Source organism: Protopterus annectens, chromosome 5.part0 (genome assembly GCF_019279795.1).
Source record: "Protopterus annectens isolate FY-2018-M chromosome 5.part0, PAN1.0, whole genome shotgun sequence".
Classification (NCBI taxonomy): Eukaryota; Metazoa; Chordata; order Ceratodontiformes; family Protopteridae; genus Protopterus; species Protopterus annectens.
This window is the reverse complement of record NC_056735.1, coordinates 45,183,323-45,198,808: the sequence shown is the minus strand read 5'-3', so window position 1 is coordinate 45,198,808 and position 15,486 is coordinate 45,183,323. Positions and strand designations below refer to the sequence as shown.

The window sequence follows — 15,486 nt, the reverse complement described above, 5'->3', positions numbered from 1 at the left end:
AGGACAGAGAAAGGCAGTCGAGATCCAAAACCGACGACGAAGCTTCTCCTAAGCCAGTCGCCGGTACTCAATGAGGCGCATTCGCAGCCCCTGATGCCCGCTACCTTCGAGTCGCAGGCCTCTACCAACACCCATGCGGTGTCCGGCATGCCGCAAGATACTCAAGGTATTGGACCGACGGATGTATCTCCCACAGATGGGTCTGGAGCCGCTGAGCAGTCACCGGCTTCTGAGGGTGTATTCAGACCTCAACATTTGTATATCAAACTGACAACAGCTGCAAAACCAAAGGCAAAGACAACTTCTAAAACTAAAAAAAACGACGCCTGAGCCACGTGCACAGGCCTCTATGCCTAAAAAAACAGATGATCAAAATGGCTGAAGACCTTTTTACCTTGATCAGGGGTACCCATCCCCCCCCAGATAAGAGGCCTAGGCAAGACACTGATTATGAATCTTCAAATCAGGTTTCTATTTCTTCTAATTCCTCTTCTGATCAGGAATTATCTATACCTCCCTGTGAGGATTCTGATGCTGAGGAGTCTATTCCATCTGCATCTCCTCCAGAGGATTATTCATTTGGAGAAACCTTGCATACTTTGAGGGAGCATTTTCACTGGGAGAGTCAAGATTTCTCAGAATCAAAAAAGAGGCTCGGGGATTTCCTTCTTCTCCCTCAGCACAAGCCTTTAGCCATTCCAAGTTTTAGACATTGTGGATGATGTGTTTTTGGAGTCAAGCTTGACCCCTGACTCCTTTCCTCCGGCTCCCAGTAAGCCTGACAGATATTACAGAGTCCCTGACTCACATAAATTTTTATTTAGAAACCCTGCTGCTGACCCTGAAACTATTTAACAGGGTCCAAAGGGAGTTAAGGCCTCAACAGCAAAAAACCCTACCCCCTCTGACAGAGATTCAAGGGCACTAGACAGATGGGGATAAAAGGTTTATACATCTGCAACCTTGGCAGTCAGGGCCTTAAACTGTCAATTTCACGTGTTTAAGTACCAACAACATGTTACGGGATTGCTGAAACAGAAAATGATTTTGATTTCAGAATGTGCAGAAAATAAAGAATTGCAGGAATTATTGCATGCAGCTGAACAAGTTGGAAAGCATACTTTGCAATGTGGTTTTGATTCCTTAGAGGCCTCCTGCAGGGCCGCAGTTACTGGATCTGTGATTAGGAGGCATGCCTGGTTAAAGGAACAAAATTTGCCTGACCATGTTAAAGCTGAATTGCTAGATGCACCTTTACAGCATGACTCTTTGTTTGGTATTAAGGCAGAGGAGGTTTTAAAGAAAATGGAAGACAAAGCTAAGTCTATGCAAACTGTTAAAGACTTCTTACAAGTGCAGCCACCAAGATTCAGTAGACACTGGCCTACAAAAAATTGGTCCTTTCCAGTGTCAGACAGAGCTCAAAGGGGCAAGTCCAGATGCCCAAAGGGTTCCAGATACCAGGCGCAAGATTCATACAGGTCAAAGCAATGGGGTGCAACCTCCAGATCAGGGGGAGATAAAGCGCAAACCTACAGAAAACAGTCCCAATGACTTCCCTCTGCCTATACCAAGCACTTATCTTTTGACAGCACCCTTAGCGGGAAAATTAGCACTTTTTGCTCAAAATTGGCAGTTAATAACCCAGGACAAGTGGGTACTAAACATAGTATCACAGGGATACAAATTCCATTTCCACACTCTGCCAATGGCAAGCGGTTGGCCAGATCTGCCCAAAAATCAATGGGCAGAGGCACAGAAACAGGTTACGTCCCTCATGGATATGGGGGCCATTCAACTAGTACCAGAACAGGAAAAAGGACAAAGTTTTTACTCGAGACTGTTCTTGGTACCCAGAAAGGACAAGGCATGGCGGCCAATACTGGATTTGTCAATTTTGAACACATACCTGGACATTCCAAAATTCAAAATGCTGACTTTGCAGCAGCTTCTGCCCATGCTGGGCAAGAATGCTTGGCTGGTGACTTTAGACCTAAAAGAGGCATACCTGCATGTCCCAATAAGACAATCGTGCAGAAGATAATCTCAGATTCAAAGCTGGCTTAATGCATTACCAATTCTCTGCACTGCCCTTTGGCTTATCTACTGCGCCCAGGGTCTTTACAAAGTGCCTGGCACCAGTAATTGCATTTTGCAAACGAAGTATACAAATATAACCTTACTTGGACGACTGTCTCATTCAAGCAGAGAGCAAGGACACTCTTCTTCGACACCTGGCATTTGTGAAAAGGCTTCTAACATGCCTAGGGTACACTATAAGCAAAAAGAAATCACAACTGGTACCCACTCAAAGATAATATTCCTGGGTGCAAGCTTGAATACAACTGTCCAGATGGTTTACCTTACGCCAGGCAAACAAAGGCAACTGACTACTTACTTCAAATTGATGGCAACAAAAACCCAGTCTTCTGCAAGACAAATTCTTCAGGCTCTGGGCTTCATGGCATCCTGCATCCTACTAATTCCATATGCAAGACTGCATATGAGGAAACTTCAATGGTACCTAAAAAGTTTATGGAGTCAACATTCACACATTCTGGAAACAATGATTCCTCTCATTCCCTGCCTGCAACAGGAGTTCCTGTGGTGGGCAAAGGCCTGTCACCAAAATATGGGACGACCCTTCACTCTACCCCCTGCCAGCCAAACCTTAACCACAGACGCATCAGATTATGCCTGGGGGCCCACCTGGCAGGAAGATGCAATCAGGGCATATGGGCTCCAAAACAAATGCATCTACATATCCACCAGAAAGAGATGCTAGCTGTTCAAAATGCCCTAACAGCCTTCAAGGACTTACTTCATCCAGGACATCTACTGATAAAGACGGACAACACCACAGTCGTGGTATATAAACAAGCAAGGAGGCACACACTCTTACCCCCTTTGCAGATTAGCCATGGCACTGTGGGACACAGCTTTGACCTACCAAATACATCTTCAAGCTCAGTTCCTGCCAGGAAAACAAAACACTCTGGCAGATGATTTAAGCAGAAACCTTATGGATCCTCACGAGTGGAAACTAAATCCACAAGTCTTCAGCATGATAACGGAGAAATGGGGGAGCCCATACATAGATCTATTTGCCTCTCCTCAAAATTATCATCTGAAAAGATTCTGCACAAGGACTTATCACAGACAAGCATGGAAAGTGGACACCCTATCCTTCAGTTTACGCCTTTCCTCCTCTGCCTCTTCTACCCAAGGTCCTCCTAAAAGTCAGACAAGAGAAGCCAAAGTTGATATTAATTGCTCCGGACTGGCCCCGCCAATACTAGTACCCAATTCTAAGGAACTTGTCTCAATACCCAGCTTGGACCTTGCCTCAAACACCACAACTACTGTCCCAGCAAAACAATCAGATCCTACAGACTCTAAACCTGGCAGCATGGCTAATCAGGTAATCATACAAACAACACCTCTCAGTAAAGCTGTGATGGATGTAATTTTGGAAGCCAGAAGGCCTAGTACTAGAAAATCTTATGCTGACAAAAGGAAGAGATTCTGTGCTGGGAATCAAGCACAAGGAACTGATACAGCAGAACCAAATATTCCTCAGATATTATAATACTTAACTGAGATGCTTGACAAAGGCCTATCTTTCTCATCAATCAAAATCCATGCCTCTGCCATTTCGGCTCATTACAACACAGAGCCACCAATTTTTTCTCATCCTTTACTAAAGCAGTATCTTAGAAGAGCCAAAAATGTAAGGCCCCCTAGAAGATCACCATTACCTGCATGGGACCTTAATTATGTGTTGGAAAAACTCACCCTGCCTCCATTTGAATCAGCTGCTACCACTGATATAAAGTTCTTATCATGGAAGACAGCTCTGCTACTAGCAATTACTTCAGCAAGAAGAGTTTCAGAGCTACAGGCCCTCATGGCTGTAGAGCCTTTTATCATATTTTACCCGGACAGGGTGTCTCTGAGGATAAACCCTACTTTTATGCCTAAGGTGGTTTCCAGTGTGGCTCTTAACCAAACTATTTATCTGCCAACTTTTTATCCAAATCCGCAGAACAAAGGGGAGTGAATTCTGTATTCCTTGGACATTCACAGACAGCTAAGATTCTACTTGAGCAGGACTAAAGCTCTAAGAAAAACTGAGGAATTACTAGTGTCATATGCTGCAGGATCAGAAGGAAAGGCTATTTCAAAGCAGACAATTTCAAAGTGGATAAGCCACTGCATCCGTTTCTGCTACTTACACCATGGTAAACCTGTGCCCAAGGGCATTAGGTCTCATTCCACCAGAGCTGCAGCTACTTCAGCAGCCTTTCTCAGAGGAGTACCAACCAAAGACATTCTAGAGGCCGTTACTTGGAGTTCTGTTCACACTTTTACAAAGCATTACCATTTGCGCCTCTACTCTAAGTCCAGGGCAGGCTTTGACACTGCAGTGCTGCAGGGCCTTATAGCTGCACCTAATGCTGTTTAGATCCAGCCTCCCAACCATAGCTTTGGGATTCTACCCAAATGTAATGACTGCAATAGTGAAACAAGAAGAACATAGTAAAGTTGTATACAATTACTATAAATGTAGATGTTCGAGTGCTACTCTTTTGGGGGCAAGAAAAACTAAAGAAAATGGCATCGGCTGCATTTTTATACCCCTGATGACCTGACGTCATGGAAGAGAAGACATCAACCGACGCAGGACCCAAGACTTTGGAATTCAGGCCGACTGAGGGCAACCTGCCAGTAGATTACCCAAATGTAATGATTGCAACAGTGAATACACTCGAACATCTACATTTATGGTAAGTGTACACAACTGTACTTTTTGGTGAGACCTTGCATACTCTCAGGGAGCATTTCCATTGGGAAAGTCAGGATTTCTCTGGTTCTAAAATTTCTTACTCCTGCCCCAGCACAGGCCTTTAGCCATACCTCCTGTACTAGACATTGTTGATGCATTTGCAGAATCTAGCTTGGCCCCTGACTCTTTACCTCCTGCTGATAGATATTACAGGGTCCCTGACTCTCACAGGTTCCTTTGCAAACATCCTACTGCGGATCCTGAGACCATTTCACAGGGGCCCAAGGGCATTAAAGCTACTACTGCCAAAAATCCTACCCCCTTGGATAGAGACTCCAGGGTGCTGGATAGATGGGGTAAGAAGCATACACTTCTGCAACTTTTGCAATTAAGGCCTTAAACTGCCAGTTTCATATGTTGAAATATCAGCAGCATATTATTGGTTTGCTTAAACAGAAAATGATGATGTTTCCTGATTGTGCTGAAAATAAGGATTTACAGGATTTATTGCATTCAGCTGAACAGGTTGGAAAACATACTTTGCAATGTGGTTTTGACTCTTTAGAGGCATCTTACAGGGCTGCTGTAACTGGGTCTGTACTTTGAAGGCATGCTTGGATTAAGGAGCAATCCCTACCAGATCATGTTAAAGCATGGCTCAGGACCCAGCCTCTGTCAGATCAGGTAAAGGCTGAACTACTGGTTAACCCACTGGACAAGGAATTCTTTTCTGGGCCTACAGCTGAATAAGTGTTTGAGAAACTGGACTAAAAAAAGGAAAGTAAATTAAAACTGTGAAAGAATTTTACCTGTCTTGGACTCTGGGTTACAGTAGGAATTACCCTTCAAAACCTTGGCCTTTTCCACCTAGACAAGACAAGGTGGGGGGGGGGCACCCCATGGTAAAAGATGAAGACAGTCTAGGAGATGGCAATAGAACAATTGCAAAGGGCAGACGACTTCAAAGAACCCACCCAGCAGAGAGAGAAACTGTGACTATGTTCTACCTCACCCTCCCTTAACCTGTTCCTGCCCTCCAAACCTCTGACAGGAAGAGAGTCTTTTTTCCTAAATCAATGGAAATCCATCAGCAGGGACAAATAGGTCCTCAGCATCATAGAGAAAAGGGCACTATATTCAGTTCAGAGAAATACTTTGGGCGTTCCAGAACCACCAAAAGAGCAGGAAAGATTCTTACCCAGCCTTTCTTAGGGACCAGTTCACCAAGGATCCATTCAGCCTGTCCCTCCAGGACACAAGGGAGAAGACTTCTTCTCAAGGGTATTTCTAGCCCTAAGAACCACCTCTAAAAGCTAAACAAATTCCTCAGCATCACAAAATTCAAAATGCTCTTGTTGCAGAAATTGCTCCCAGTGCTCTTCCGGAACGCCTCCTTAAATCTAAAGGATGCTCAACTCCATGTCCCTGTAGCAGTCAGTCACAGAAAGTTCCTATGATCTGTAGCAATATACTCCCACTTCTAGTGCTGTACTTTACCTTTTGGCCTATCTACTGCTCGCAGAGTTTTCACAAAGTGTCTAGCTCCTATGATAGCACACTGCAGATCTAAAGTGGTTCATATTGATCCATACTTTGGCAACTGTTTCATTCAGGGAAGATCCACTTCCGAGACTCTAGATTCCTTACAGATCACTGTAGATTGTTTTCAGAAGGTAGGTCTCACCTTAAATCTTCAAAAATCATAAAACCTTCCTCAAACAAGGATCCTCTTTCTTGGGAGCCCTCATAGTTGGTGAAAAAGAAAGCCTTCCTTCCCCAAGACAAGATTGTTTTCTTGACAGGCTGCCTGACCAGTCAGGTTCCAAAGCAGGTCATCACTGCAAGAGATTTCCTGAGGATACTGGGGTACATGGCATCCTGCATTCTCATGATTCCATTTACAAAGCTGCAGTTGAGAACACTCCAGTGATTTCGAAAAAATGTTTGAGAACAGAACTCCCAACCCCTGGAAACCCAGCTGCCCCTCCTTCATGCGTTAAAAAGGAACCCCTGTGGTGAAAGAACACCTTACAAAAGAATTTAGGGGCAAATTTCACTTTGCCACAAGCAGACAAGACCATTGCCATGGACAAGTCAGACATAGCTTGGTGAGTTCTCTTAGGTCCCCCTGAAGGTGCAGGGCATTTGGACCCCACAACAGAGGAAGATGCATGTAAACCAAAAGGAGTGAGTAGCAGTCTGTCTTGCCATAAAAGACTTTCAACAAAAGTTAAACCCAGGGACACTGTAAATCTGGACAGAGATGTGTTGCATAAACAAACATGGGGGAACTTTGTCCTGTCCCCTGTGCAGTCTTGGCAGAAAAATTTGGATGCTGGCTCAGGAGATAGGGCTTAACTCTTCATAGCCTCTTATATTCCAACCCATAGTAATACCCTAGCAGATTTTCTAAGCTGGGACCTTCTAGACTCCAACGAATGGATGTTTAAAAAAGAGGTCTTCTTGGATCTGACTATACAGTGGGGGATCCCCTCAATAGACCTGTTTGTTTCTTTCCACAGCAAGCAACTACAGAAGTTCTCCTCCAGAACATAACAGACAGGAGCTTGGAAGATAGATGCATTCAACTTCACATGGAGAAACTGGTTCATGTATGCATTCCAGCCCTTACCCCCTGCTTCCCAGGGTACTAACAAAAGTCATGGCAGACAGACTCAGCATGACCCTTGAACCCCTGCTGGCTGAGACAACACTGGTTCTCCTTCCTTTTCACTCTGAGTGTGGAGATTCTGCACCCTACTGCAGGACGTAGATCTCCTCAGCCAAGTCAAGGGGGTCTGTCTTCCAACCCCACCTAGCCAGCCTCAAGTGAATTGCCTGGAGGATTGGGTTTTGACTCGTAGGGCTACATCCTATCCTAAGGGTGTGCTCTCCATTCTACAGGAAGCAAGAAAGCCCAATACCAGGAAATCATACCTGGCAAAATGGAAAAGATTTTCTGCATGGTGTCAGAGTAATAACACCAACCCTTCTCTGGCAGACATTAGCTCAGTCTTGTAGTACCTCTTGGACCTCTTTTTACAAGGACTTTCCTATTCCAGCATTAAGACACATGCATCTGCAATATCAGCTTGCTGCACAGTGTTTCACCCGTCTTCTCACACCCCCGCATGAAACTTTTTCTAAAAGGGGTGATTCACTTGAATCCATCCTGAAGGAATCCCAGTCCAGCATGGTATCTAATTATGTTGTAGAAAAAGTAACCTTGCCTCCCTGCGAACTTGCTGCCACTGCCTCTCTAAAGATGCTGTCCTGGAAGACCACCGTTCTAATAGCTGTTGCATCAACTAGGAGGAGAGTGTCTGAGCTATAATCCCTCGTGTGTACAAATCTTTCACTATCTTCTACAGGAATAGGGTCACACTGTGTACAAACCTAGCCTTTATGACTAAGGTGGTATCAGAACTTACCTTAAACCAGAGTGTCTACTTGCCAGTCTTCTACCCAAATCCCCTGAACAGAGCAGAGCAAGTCATTCACTCCCTGGATGTGTGCAGGTTGATCAGGTACCATCTAGACAGGACAAAAAGCCCTAATAGAGCAGCGCAGTTGCTGGTGGCTTTCACAGAAGGTAAACAGGGCAAGCCTGTCTCCAAATAAACCATCTCTAAATGGATAGCAAATGACTTTTAACTTCTGTTACTCACACCATGAAAATTATTTACCTGGGCATATTAAAGCCATCTCCACCAGGTATGGGTTGACTACCACTGCTTTCCTCAAAGGTGTTCCCACCCCGGCTATTCTAGAGGCAGCCACATGGAACTCTGTGCACACCATCACAGAACACTATAACCTAGATAATAACTCCATGGCTAGAGCAGGTTTTGCTTCTGACACCCTGATAAATTTTATTTACTAAGGTCACACACATGACTCGCCACCCAGTTTTTAGCTTTGGGAGTCTTATGAAGAATCAGTACTGCAACATTTACTGTGAAGAACATTGTACAGTTGTGTTCCATGTACCATAATTGTAGATGTTCGAGTAGATCAGTGTTGTAATACATACTCCCACCCTCCAACCCCTCTCTCTGCTGACCACTTGTCTCCCCTTTGCTGAGTGCAGGGTAGTGGAGCTTTTCTGCAGATAGTCCTCTTATTTCCATCATTCCCCTCTCTGCCTCTGTTGTTTTTTGTTTTGTTTTCCCTCCTCCTCCTCACTAAAATTCAGACAGCTGGAGAATAGTGCTGTCTTCAGGCATCAGACTGTCCATTCACTGCTTAGAAAGATGTGAAGATGGCGCCAGCGAACACCCTTCTTTACACCCTGATGTCCATCTTCGGACATTCGTCTGCTAAGGATAATTTAAAGACTCGAAGTCGAGTTAGTTGTGGACTTCTGTATGGCAGGAAGACCCATGAATCAGTACTGCAACAGTGATGTCCTGTAACATCTACAGTTATGCTAAGTGGGACCCAACTGTACATTTTCCTGTTTTGAGCCTGGGCAGTGGCTGAAAATAGGTCCTTTATGAATTAATCCACTCAGCCGATCACCAGACAAATAAATTGGCCCAGTCAGTTAATTAGCCTTTCATGTGAGTAAACATCAGGCAATACTTCAGTCGACATGTAGTGTAGTATGGCAAACCAGTAAGTAGTATTCATGTGGGGGGTTGGCTTAGCCGGCTCTCAGATTTTTGAACAACCACTGAGGCTTGGGAATTTCCCTGCACACACCAACTTACATTTGCAAACCCACTTCTTTGAAATTTTTTTTTTGAGGGGTGCTGTAGCCAAAATATAAGCGGGGGGAAAACATTTCTGTTTTGTGTAGTATGGATCTGTGTATGAGCAGGTCAAGCTTCATCATGTTTTTAAAAGTTCAGTGAAAGTTTAGATGAGAGCTCACAGGTTGCTTGCCTGGTTTATGGATCAGCAGATTTGCAAATGGACCTTTGTGTGTGTGTGTGTGTGTGTGTGTGTGTGTGTGTGTGTGTGTGTGTGTGTGTGTGTGTGTCATTCACGTTTAGCCTGACAGCGTGGGGTGTGTGTGTATGTATTTATATCATTCACATTAAACCTGACCGTGTGTATTTTTTGTGTGTTTGTATTTACATCATTCACGTTTAGCCTGTTTGTGTGTGATTCATGTTTAGTGTGACAGTGTGTATTTTTGTGTGATTCACGTTTAGCGTGACCGTGTGTATTTGTGTGTGTGTATCATTCACGTTTAACCTGGCCATGTGTGTGTCTGTGTTACTTATGTTTAGCCTGGCCATGTCTGTGTGTATTTCTTATGTTTAGCCTGACCTTGTGTGTGTGTGTGTGTGTGTGTGTGTGTGTGTGTGTGTGTGTGTGTGTGTGTGTGTGTGTGTTGTTCACATTTAGCCTGGCTACATGTTTGCATTATTTCAGCCACTGTTTTATTTGCATAGTAGTAGCTTGGGGCCTTTGTCTTGTTTTTAACATTAGGTTATGTTACTGTTTAGTTCCCTGCACTTAGACTTCATAGGCTCTGAATGGTCCAGGCTCATTGTCATGGGAGCACTGTAGTTTGTTTGTGTATATTGGGAGAAGGTGGAGTTTGTGCACTTAAAGGGGCTTAGACAGTTCTGGTTTGTACTGCTACCTATTAGGTAATATGTTTCCTTCTATTTGGCAATTTGAGTCACAGTTTTCTCTGCTGATTTGAGATTTACAGAATCTGTGGCTGTATTCAGTTCTGTTTTACTGTTTTTTTTTTGTTTGTTTTCAGGAGCAGGAATGTTGTTTTCATTTTAAGTTCAGTAGTTTTAATTACTAAGTAGGATCTTATCCATACAGCATAACAGTTCTAATTCTTTCCTTTACAGGTGCCCCGCCAGCTTCAACGGTAGCTTCAAATCTTCCAGGAGCTCTTTCATCAGGGAGTCCCTACACCTTGCCTCCTGAGCCCACCCTTTCACAAAACCCCCTTTCAATAATGATGTCTCGGATGTCCAAGTTTGCAATGCCAAGCTCCACACCATTGTACCATGATGCAATCAAGACTGTTGCTAGTTCTGATGATGACTCCCCTCCAGCCCGTTCACCAAATGTCCCCCCTGTTTGCAGCATACCAGGTGAGTATCCCCAGAAAGCACCTTAATTCCAGTACAGTTTGCAGGACAGTGACTTTAATACTGGCCACTAAAGATACAAACTGCTACATTCTGGAACTTTGTCATATGAGTATATCTGTCACAGGAAGACGTTGGCTGCACTGACAAGAGTTCTTAATTAGGCAGTTAATATACAGTAAGAAATGCAGAGTAGCTGATTGTGTTGTTTTTGTAAGACATACGAACACTGTTAATTATAAGGCGAGGCTGTGATTTTTGTGCTGTGCATCTAGCCACTACATTTTTTTGATGGGTGGCTAATGATGTCCCAGAAGACAGATTCTGTATAAAAGATTACCACTTTTGGATTGTCTGCTCCATTTAGGTAAACATTATGTGACTGGTCATGAGCATTGCTAAGCCTTTAACAAACACAATTTGTAGCCTTTGCAGAGCACAGTAAATGGGTTCCTGAGACCCAAGGGACACCCGCCAGTTCCCTGGTAGGTGAGCCATCCAGTAGTATGATATCCTGTTTTAAATCCACGAAGAGTCTTAAGGAATACGCAAAACTTCACAAGATGGAAAGTCTGAAATGGTCTCGATTCAGAGCTCACAGGTTGCGTGCCTGAGACTGTTGACCAGTCCAGTCCCACAGAGCCCTGAGTTATTCGTTTCTGTTGAGGCTTGGGTGCTTTTGCCATAGTCCAGGGTGACCTATTGCACATGCGGCTCCTTTTGAGGCAGTTAGTGAGGTAGTTGTATCTCAAGACAGACAGGCATCTGAAGCTGGCTGAAGAGCTTATCTCATCTTAATTGCATCATTTTTTTACTTGGCATTGCTTCTGTGGAAGAGTGATTTGCAAAACTGGAAAGAGGATTTGTATTGTTTTACAAACTGCCATGTATCTTTTTCTTTTGAGGCACAAATAAGTGACAAAGCTTGTCCATACTTAAATATACACAGTAGTGTAGCAGAATGGTGCGTTCTGTACAGTCATTCAACACAATACCATCCAAAGTATTTGGCTTGTAATATACTTAAATCACAATTTAAGGCTATGATACAGTTATATCAGCATTTCAGAATCTAACTGGTAGAAAGATGTACTTTATTCAGAAGGGGTTCCTAAGAAATGAATGTAGAACAGGACATCTGTTACTTCATCACATGATAGGAGGGAATTTTTAGAAAAGCAGTTTTCAGGACATCAAGACACATCATTTAAGGGTTAGCTTTATCACTGTCCCTTCTGATGTTCAGTTTATAAAGGAATGTCTAAGAAAGGACATTATCATATGAGGGGTAAAGCGGGCAGTTGGTGAAAGTACATTCAGTTTTAGGAATGCAAACACAAAAGTTGATAGTGCTACACTAGTCTGATATTGGTAAGAGTATAATTAGGCCTGTGGTTAAGGGTAGCCGCACAAGTGGGCACTTTGTCTGCAAGTAACTTAGACAAAGTTTTGAAAAGCAGGTAATATGTCTAGGATCAGTTGCCAAACTAAAAATGTTGTTTATCTGGTAGTGTGCACGAATATAAACCTTGATAGGTGAAAAAACAGGCAAAGACTTGTGTTATACAATTTACTAATGAGATTAAGAGACTAATAAGTTACCTTTTTAGGAGTCTAACTGAAAAATGTTAAGTTGTGCTTCTCATTCATTGAAATAGACAAGAGTATTCAAAGTTAGAGGGGGTGGTTTAGATAATCTAAGAACCAGTAAGAGTCATGGGCATAAACTCCGAGCTCAAAGGTCCAATGAGTCTGCATCTACCCATTGTAATATTTTAGTATTAGGTGCCTCTGTTGTCAGATAGACCGACATCACCCTCACTTAGCTGGATAAAAGTAGAGCAACTGTTTGCTGTCTTTCCAAACTCGGGATCCAGAACCTAATGGGGTCTTTGATCTCCCCCTCCCATCCTGATAGACGTAATTATTACCCAGAAGTGGCCCATGTGTGGGTGATTTGACCTGAGATTTTGTTTTATTTATCCTTTATTGACCAGGTTAGGCATACTAGGCTAGTAGCCTCTTTTCAGGGGAGATTTATACTGAGTATAGGAAACTTGGTCAGTACAATGGGGAAATTCCCCTGTCATTTTCGAACTGCAGTGGAATCTTTTCAGATGTTCTTCGTGTTTCACTGTTGCAGTCATTACATTTGGGTAATCTGCTGGCAGGTTGCCCTCAGTCGGCCTGAATATCAAAGTCTTGGGTCCTGCGTCGGTTGACGTCTCCTCTTCCATGACGTCAGGTCATCAGGGGTATAAGACATGCAGCCGATGCCATTTTCTTCAGTCTTTCTTGCCGCGCGGTGCCCGAAGCAGAAGCAGTTCACAAGTGCCGGTCGGCCAAATCCTGAAATTTTTGCATTCGAGTTTCAGAACCGAAGTCTTCAGTTAAAGCTAAGTACCCCGTTGGGGAAACTTTTTCTTGCTCCATACCGATGTCAGTAAAAGTTAATAATTGCATTACTTGTGGGAAGCAAATACCTTATAAGGATTTCCATTTGTACTGTATTCCTTGTCTAGGCCCAGATCATAACATGCCTTGCTGTCGGTTTTGTGCTAGATTTAACCAACGCACTATTAAGCGTCGGTATATCTTTGCTTCAAAATATTTTGGAAACAGAATTAATTACCCTGAAAATGTTGTCGATATAGCAATCCGACTACCGGAGTTCATAAAAAAACAAAGAAAAGGACAGAGACAAACCGTCGAGGTCCAAAACCAACGACAAAGCTTCTCCTAAACCAGTCACCGAGTTGCCGGTACTCAGTGAGGCGCTTTCGCAGCCCCTGATACACTCTACTTTCGAGTTGCAGGCCTCTACCGAGACCCATGTGGAGTTCGGCATGCCGCAAGATTCTCAAAGTATTGTACCCGTGGATGTCTCTCCCTCGGATGGGTCCGGAGCCGCTGAGCAGGCACCGGCTTCTGAGGGTGTTTTCAGGGCTCAGCATTTCTATATAAAACCGACGCCAGCTTCAAAAACAAAGACAAAAGCAACTTCTAAGGCTAAAAAACGACATATGAGCCATGTGCTCAGGCCTCTATGTCCAAAAAACAGATGATCAAAATGGCTGAAGACTTAATTACCTTGATCAGCGGTTCCCAACCCCCCCCACCACCACCACCACCACTGATAAGAGGCCTAGGCAAGACACTGATTATGAATCTTCAGATCAGATTTCTATTTCTTCTGATTCTTCTTCTGATCAGGAATTTTCTATACCACCCTATGAGGATTCAGATTCAGCGGAATCCATCCCATCTGCATCTCCTCCTGAAGATTATTCTTTTGGAGAAACCTTGCATACTTTGAGGGAACATTTTCATTGGGAGAGTCAAGATTTCTCAGAATCAAAAAAGAGGCTTAGGGATTTCCTTCTTCTCCCTCAGCATAGGCCTTTGGCCATACCTCCTGTATTAGACATTGTTGATGATGTGTTTTCGGAATCAAGCAGGGCTCCAGATTCCCTACCTCCGGCTCCTAACAAGCCAGACAGATATTACAGGGTTCCTGACTCCCACAAATTTTTATTCAAAAGTCCTGCTGCTGACCCTGAAACTATCTCACAGGGTCCCAAAGGTGTAAAGGCCTCAACAGCTAAGAATCCTGCCCCCTCTGATAGAGATTCCAGGGCGCTGGATAGATGGGGAAAGAAAGTTTATACGTCTGCAACCTTGGCATTTAGGGCCTTAAACTGCCAGTTTCATATGCTTAAATATCAACAGCATGTTATGGGATTATTGAAACAGAAAATGATGTTGATTTGTGAATGTGCAGAAAATAAAGAATTACAGGAATTATTGCATGCAGCAGACCAAGTTGGAAAGTATACTTTGCAATGTGGTTTTGATTCCTTGGAGGCCTCCTGCAGGGCCGCAGTTACTGGATCTGTGATTAGAAGGCATGCCTGGCTCAAGGAGCAAAATCTTGCCTGATCATGTTAAAGCTAAATTGTTGGATGCACCTTTGCAGCATGATACTCTGTTTGGTAATAGGGCAGAAGAGGTTTTAAAGAAAATGGAAGACAAAGCTAAGTCTATGCAAACTGTAAAAGAATTCTTACAAGTGCAGCCAGCAAGATTCAGTAGACACTGGCCTACAAAAAATTGGTCCTTTCCTGTGTCCGACAGAGCCTCACGAGGCAAATCCAGCCCCTCAAAAGGCTCTGTATATCAATCACAGGGTTCTTACAGGTCAAAGCAACGGGGTGCCTCTACCTCCAAATCTGGAGGAAACAAAGCACAACCCTACAGTAAACAGTCTCAATGACTTCCCTCTGCCATCACCAAGCACTTATCTTTTGGCAGCCCCCTTAGGGGGAAAACTAGCACTTCATGCTCAAAATTGGCAGTTAATAACCCAGGACAAGTGGGTATTAAACATAGTATCCCAGGGATACAGATTTCATTTCCATACCTTGCCAATTCCAAATGGTTGGCCAGATCTGCCACAAAATCAGTGGGCAGAGGCACAGAAACAGGTTACGTCCCTCATGGATATGGGGGCTATTCAGCCAGTGCCAGAACTAGAAAAGGACAAGGGTTTTACTCAAGACTGTTCTTGGTACCCAGAAAAGACAATTCCTGGCGTCCAGTACTGGATTTATCAATTTTGAACACATTCTTGGACAT

General features: G+C 43.7%; 1 protein-coding gene across 4 annotated transcripts in view; it reads left to right on the top strand.

Annotated features, from left to right (window-relative positions):
* BCL9 (BCL9 transcription coactivator) overlaps positions 1 to 15,486 on the top strand; it is a 1,690,791-nt gene that overhangs the window by 1,645,681 nt on the left and 29,624 nt on the right. For all 4 annotated transcript variants that reach the window (XM_044072112.1, XM_044072109.1, XM_044072110.1 and 1 more), the window contains one exon: positions 10,606 to 10,854. In XM_044072112.1, the coding sequence (XP_043928047.1) occupies positions 10,606 to 10,854 (249 nt within the window). The remainder of the gene's footprint in view (positions 1 to 10,605; positions 10,855 to 15,486) is intronic.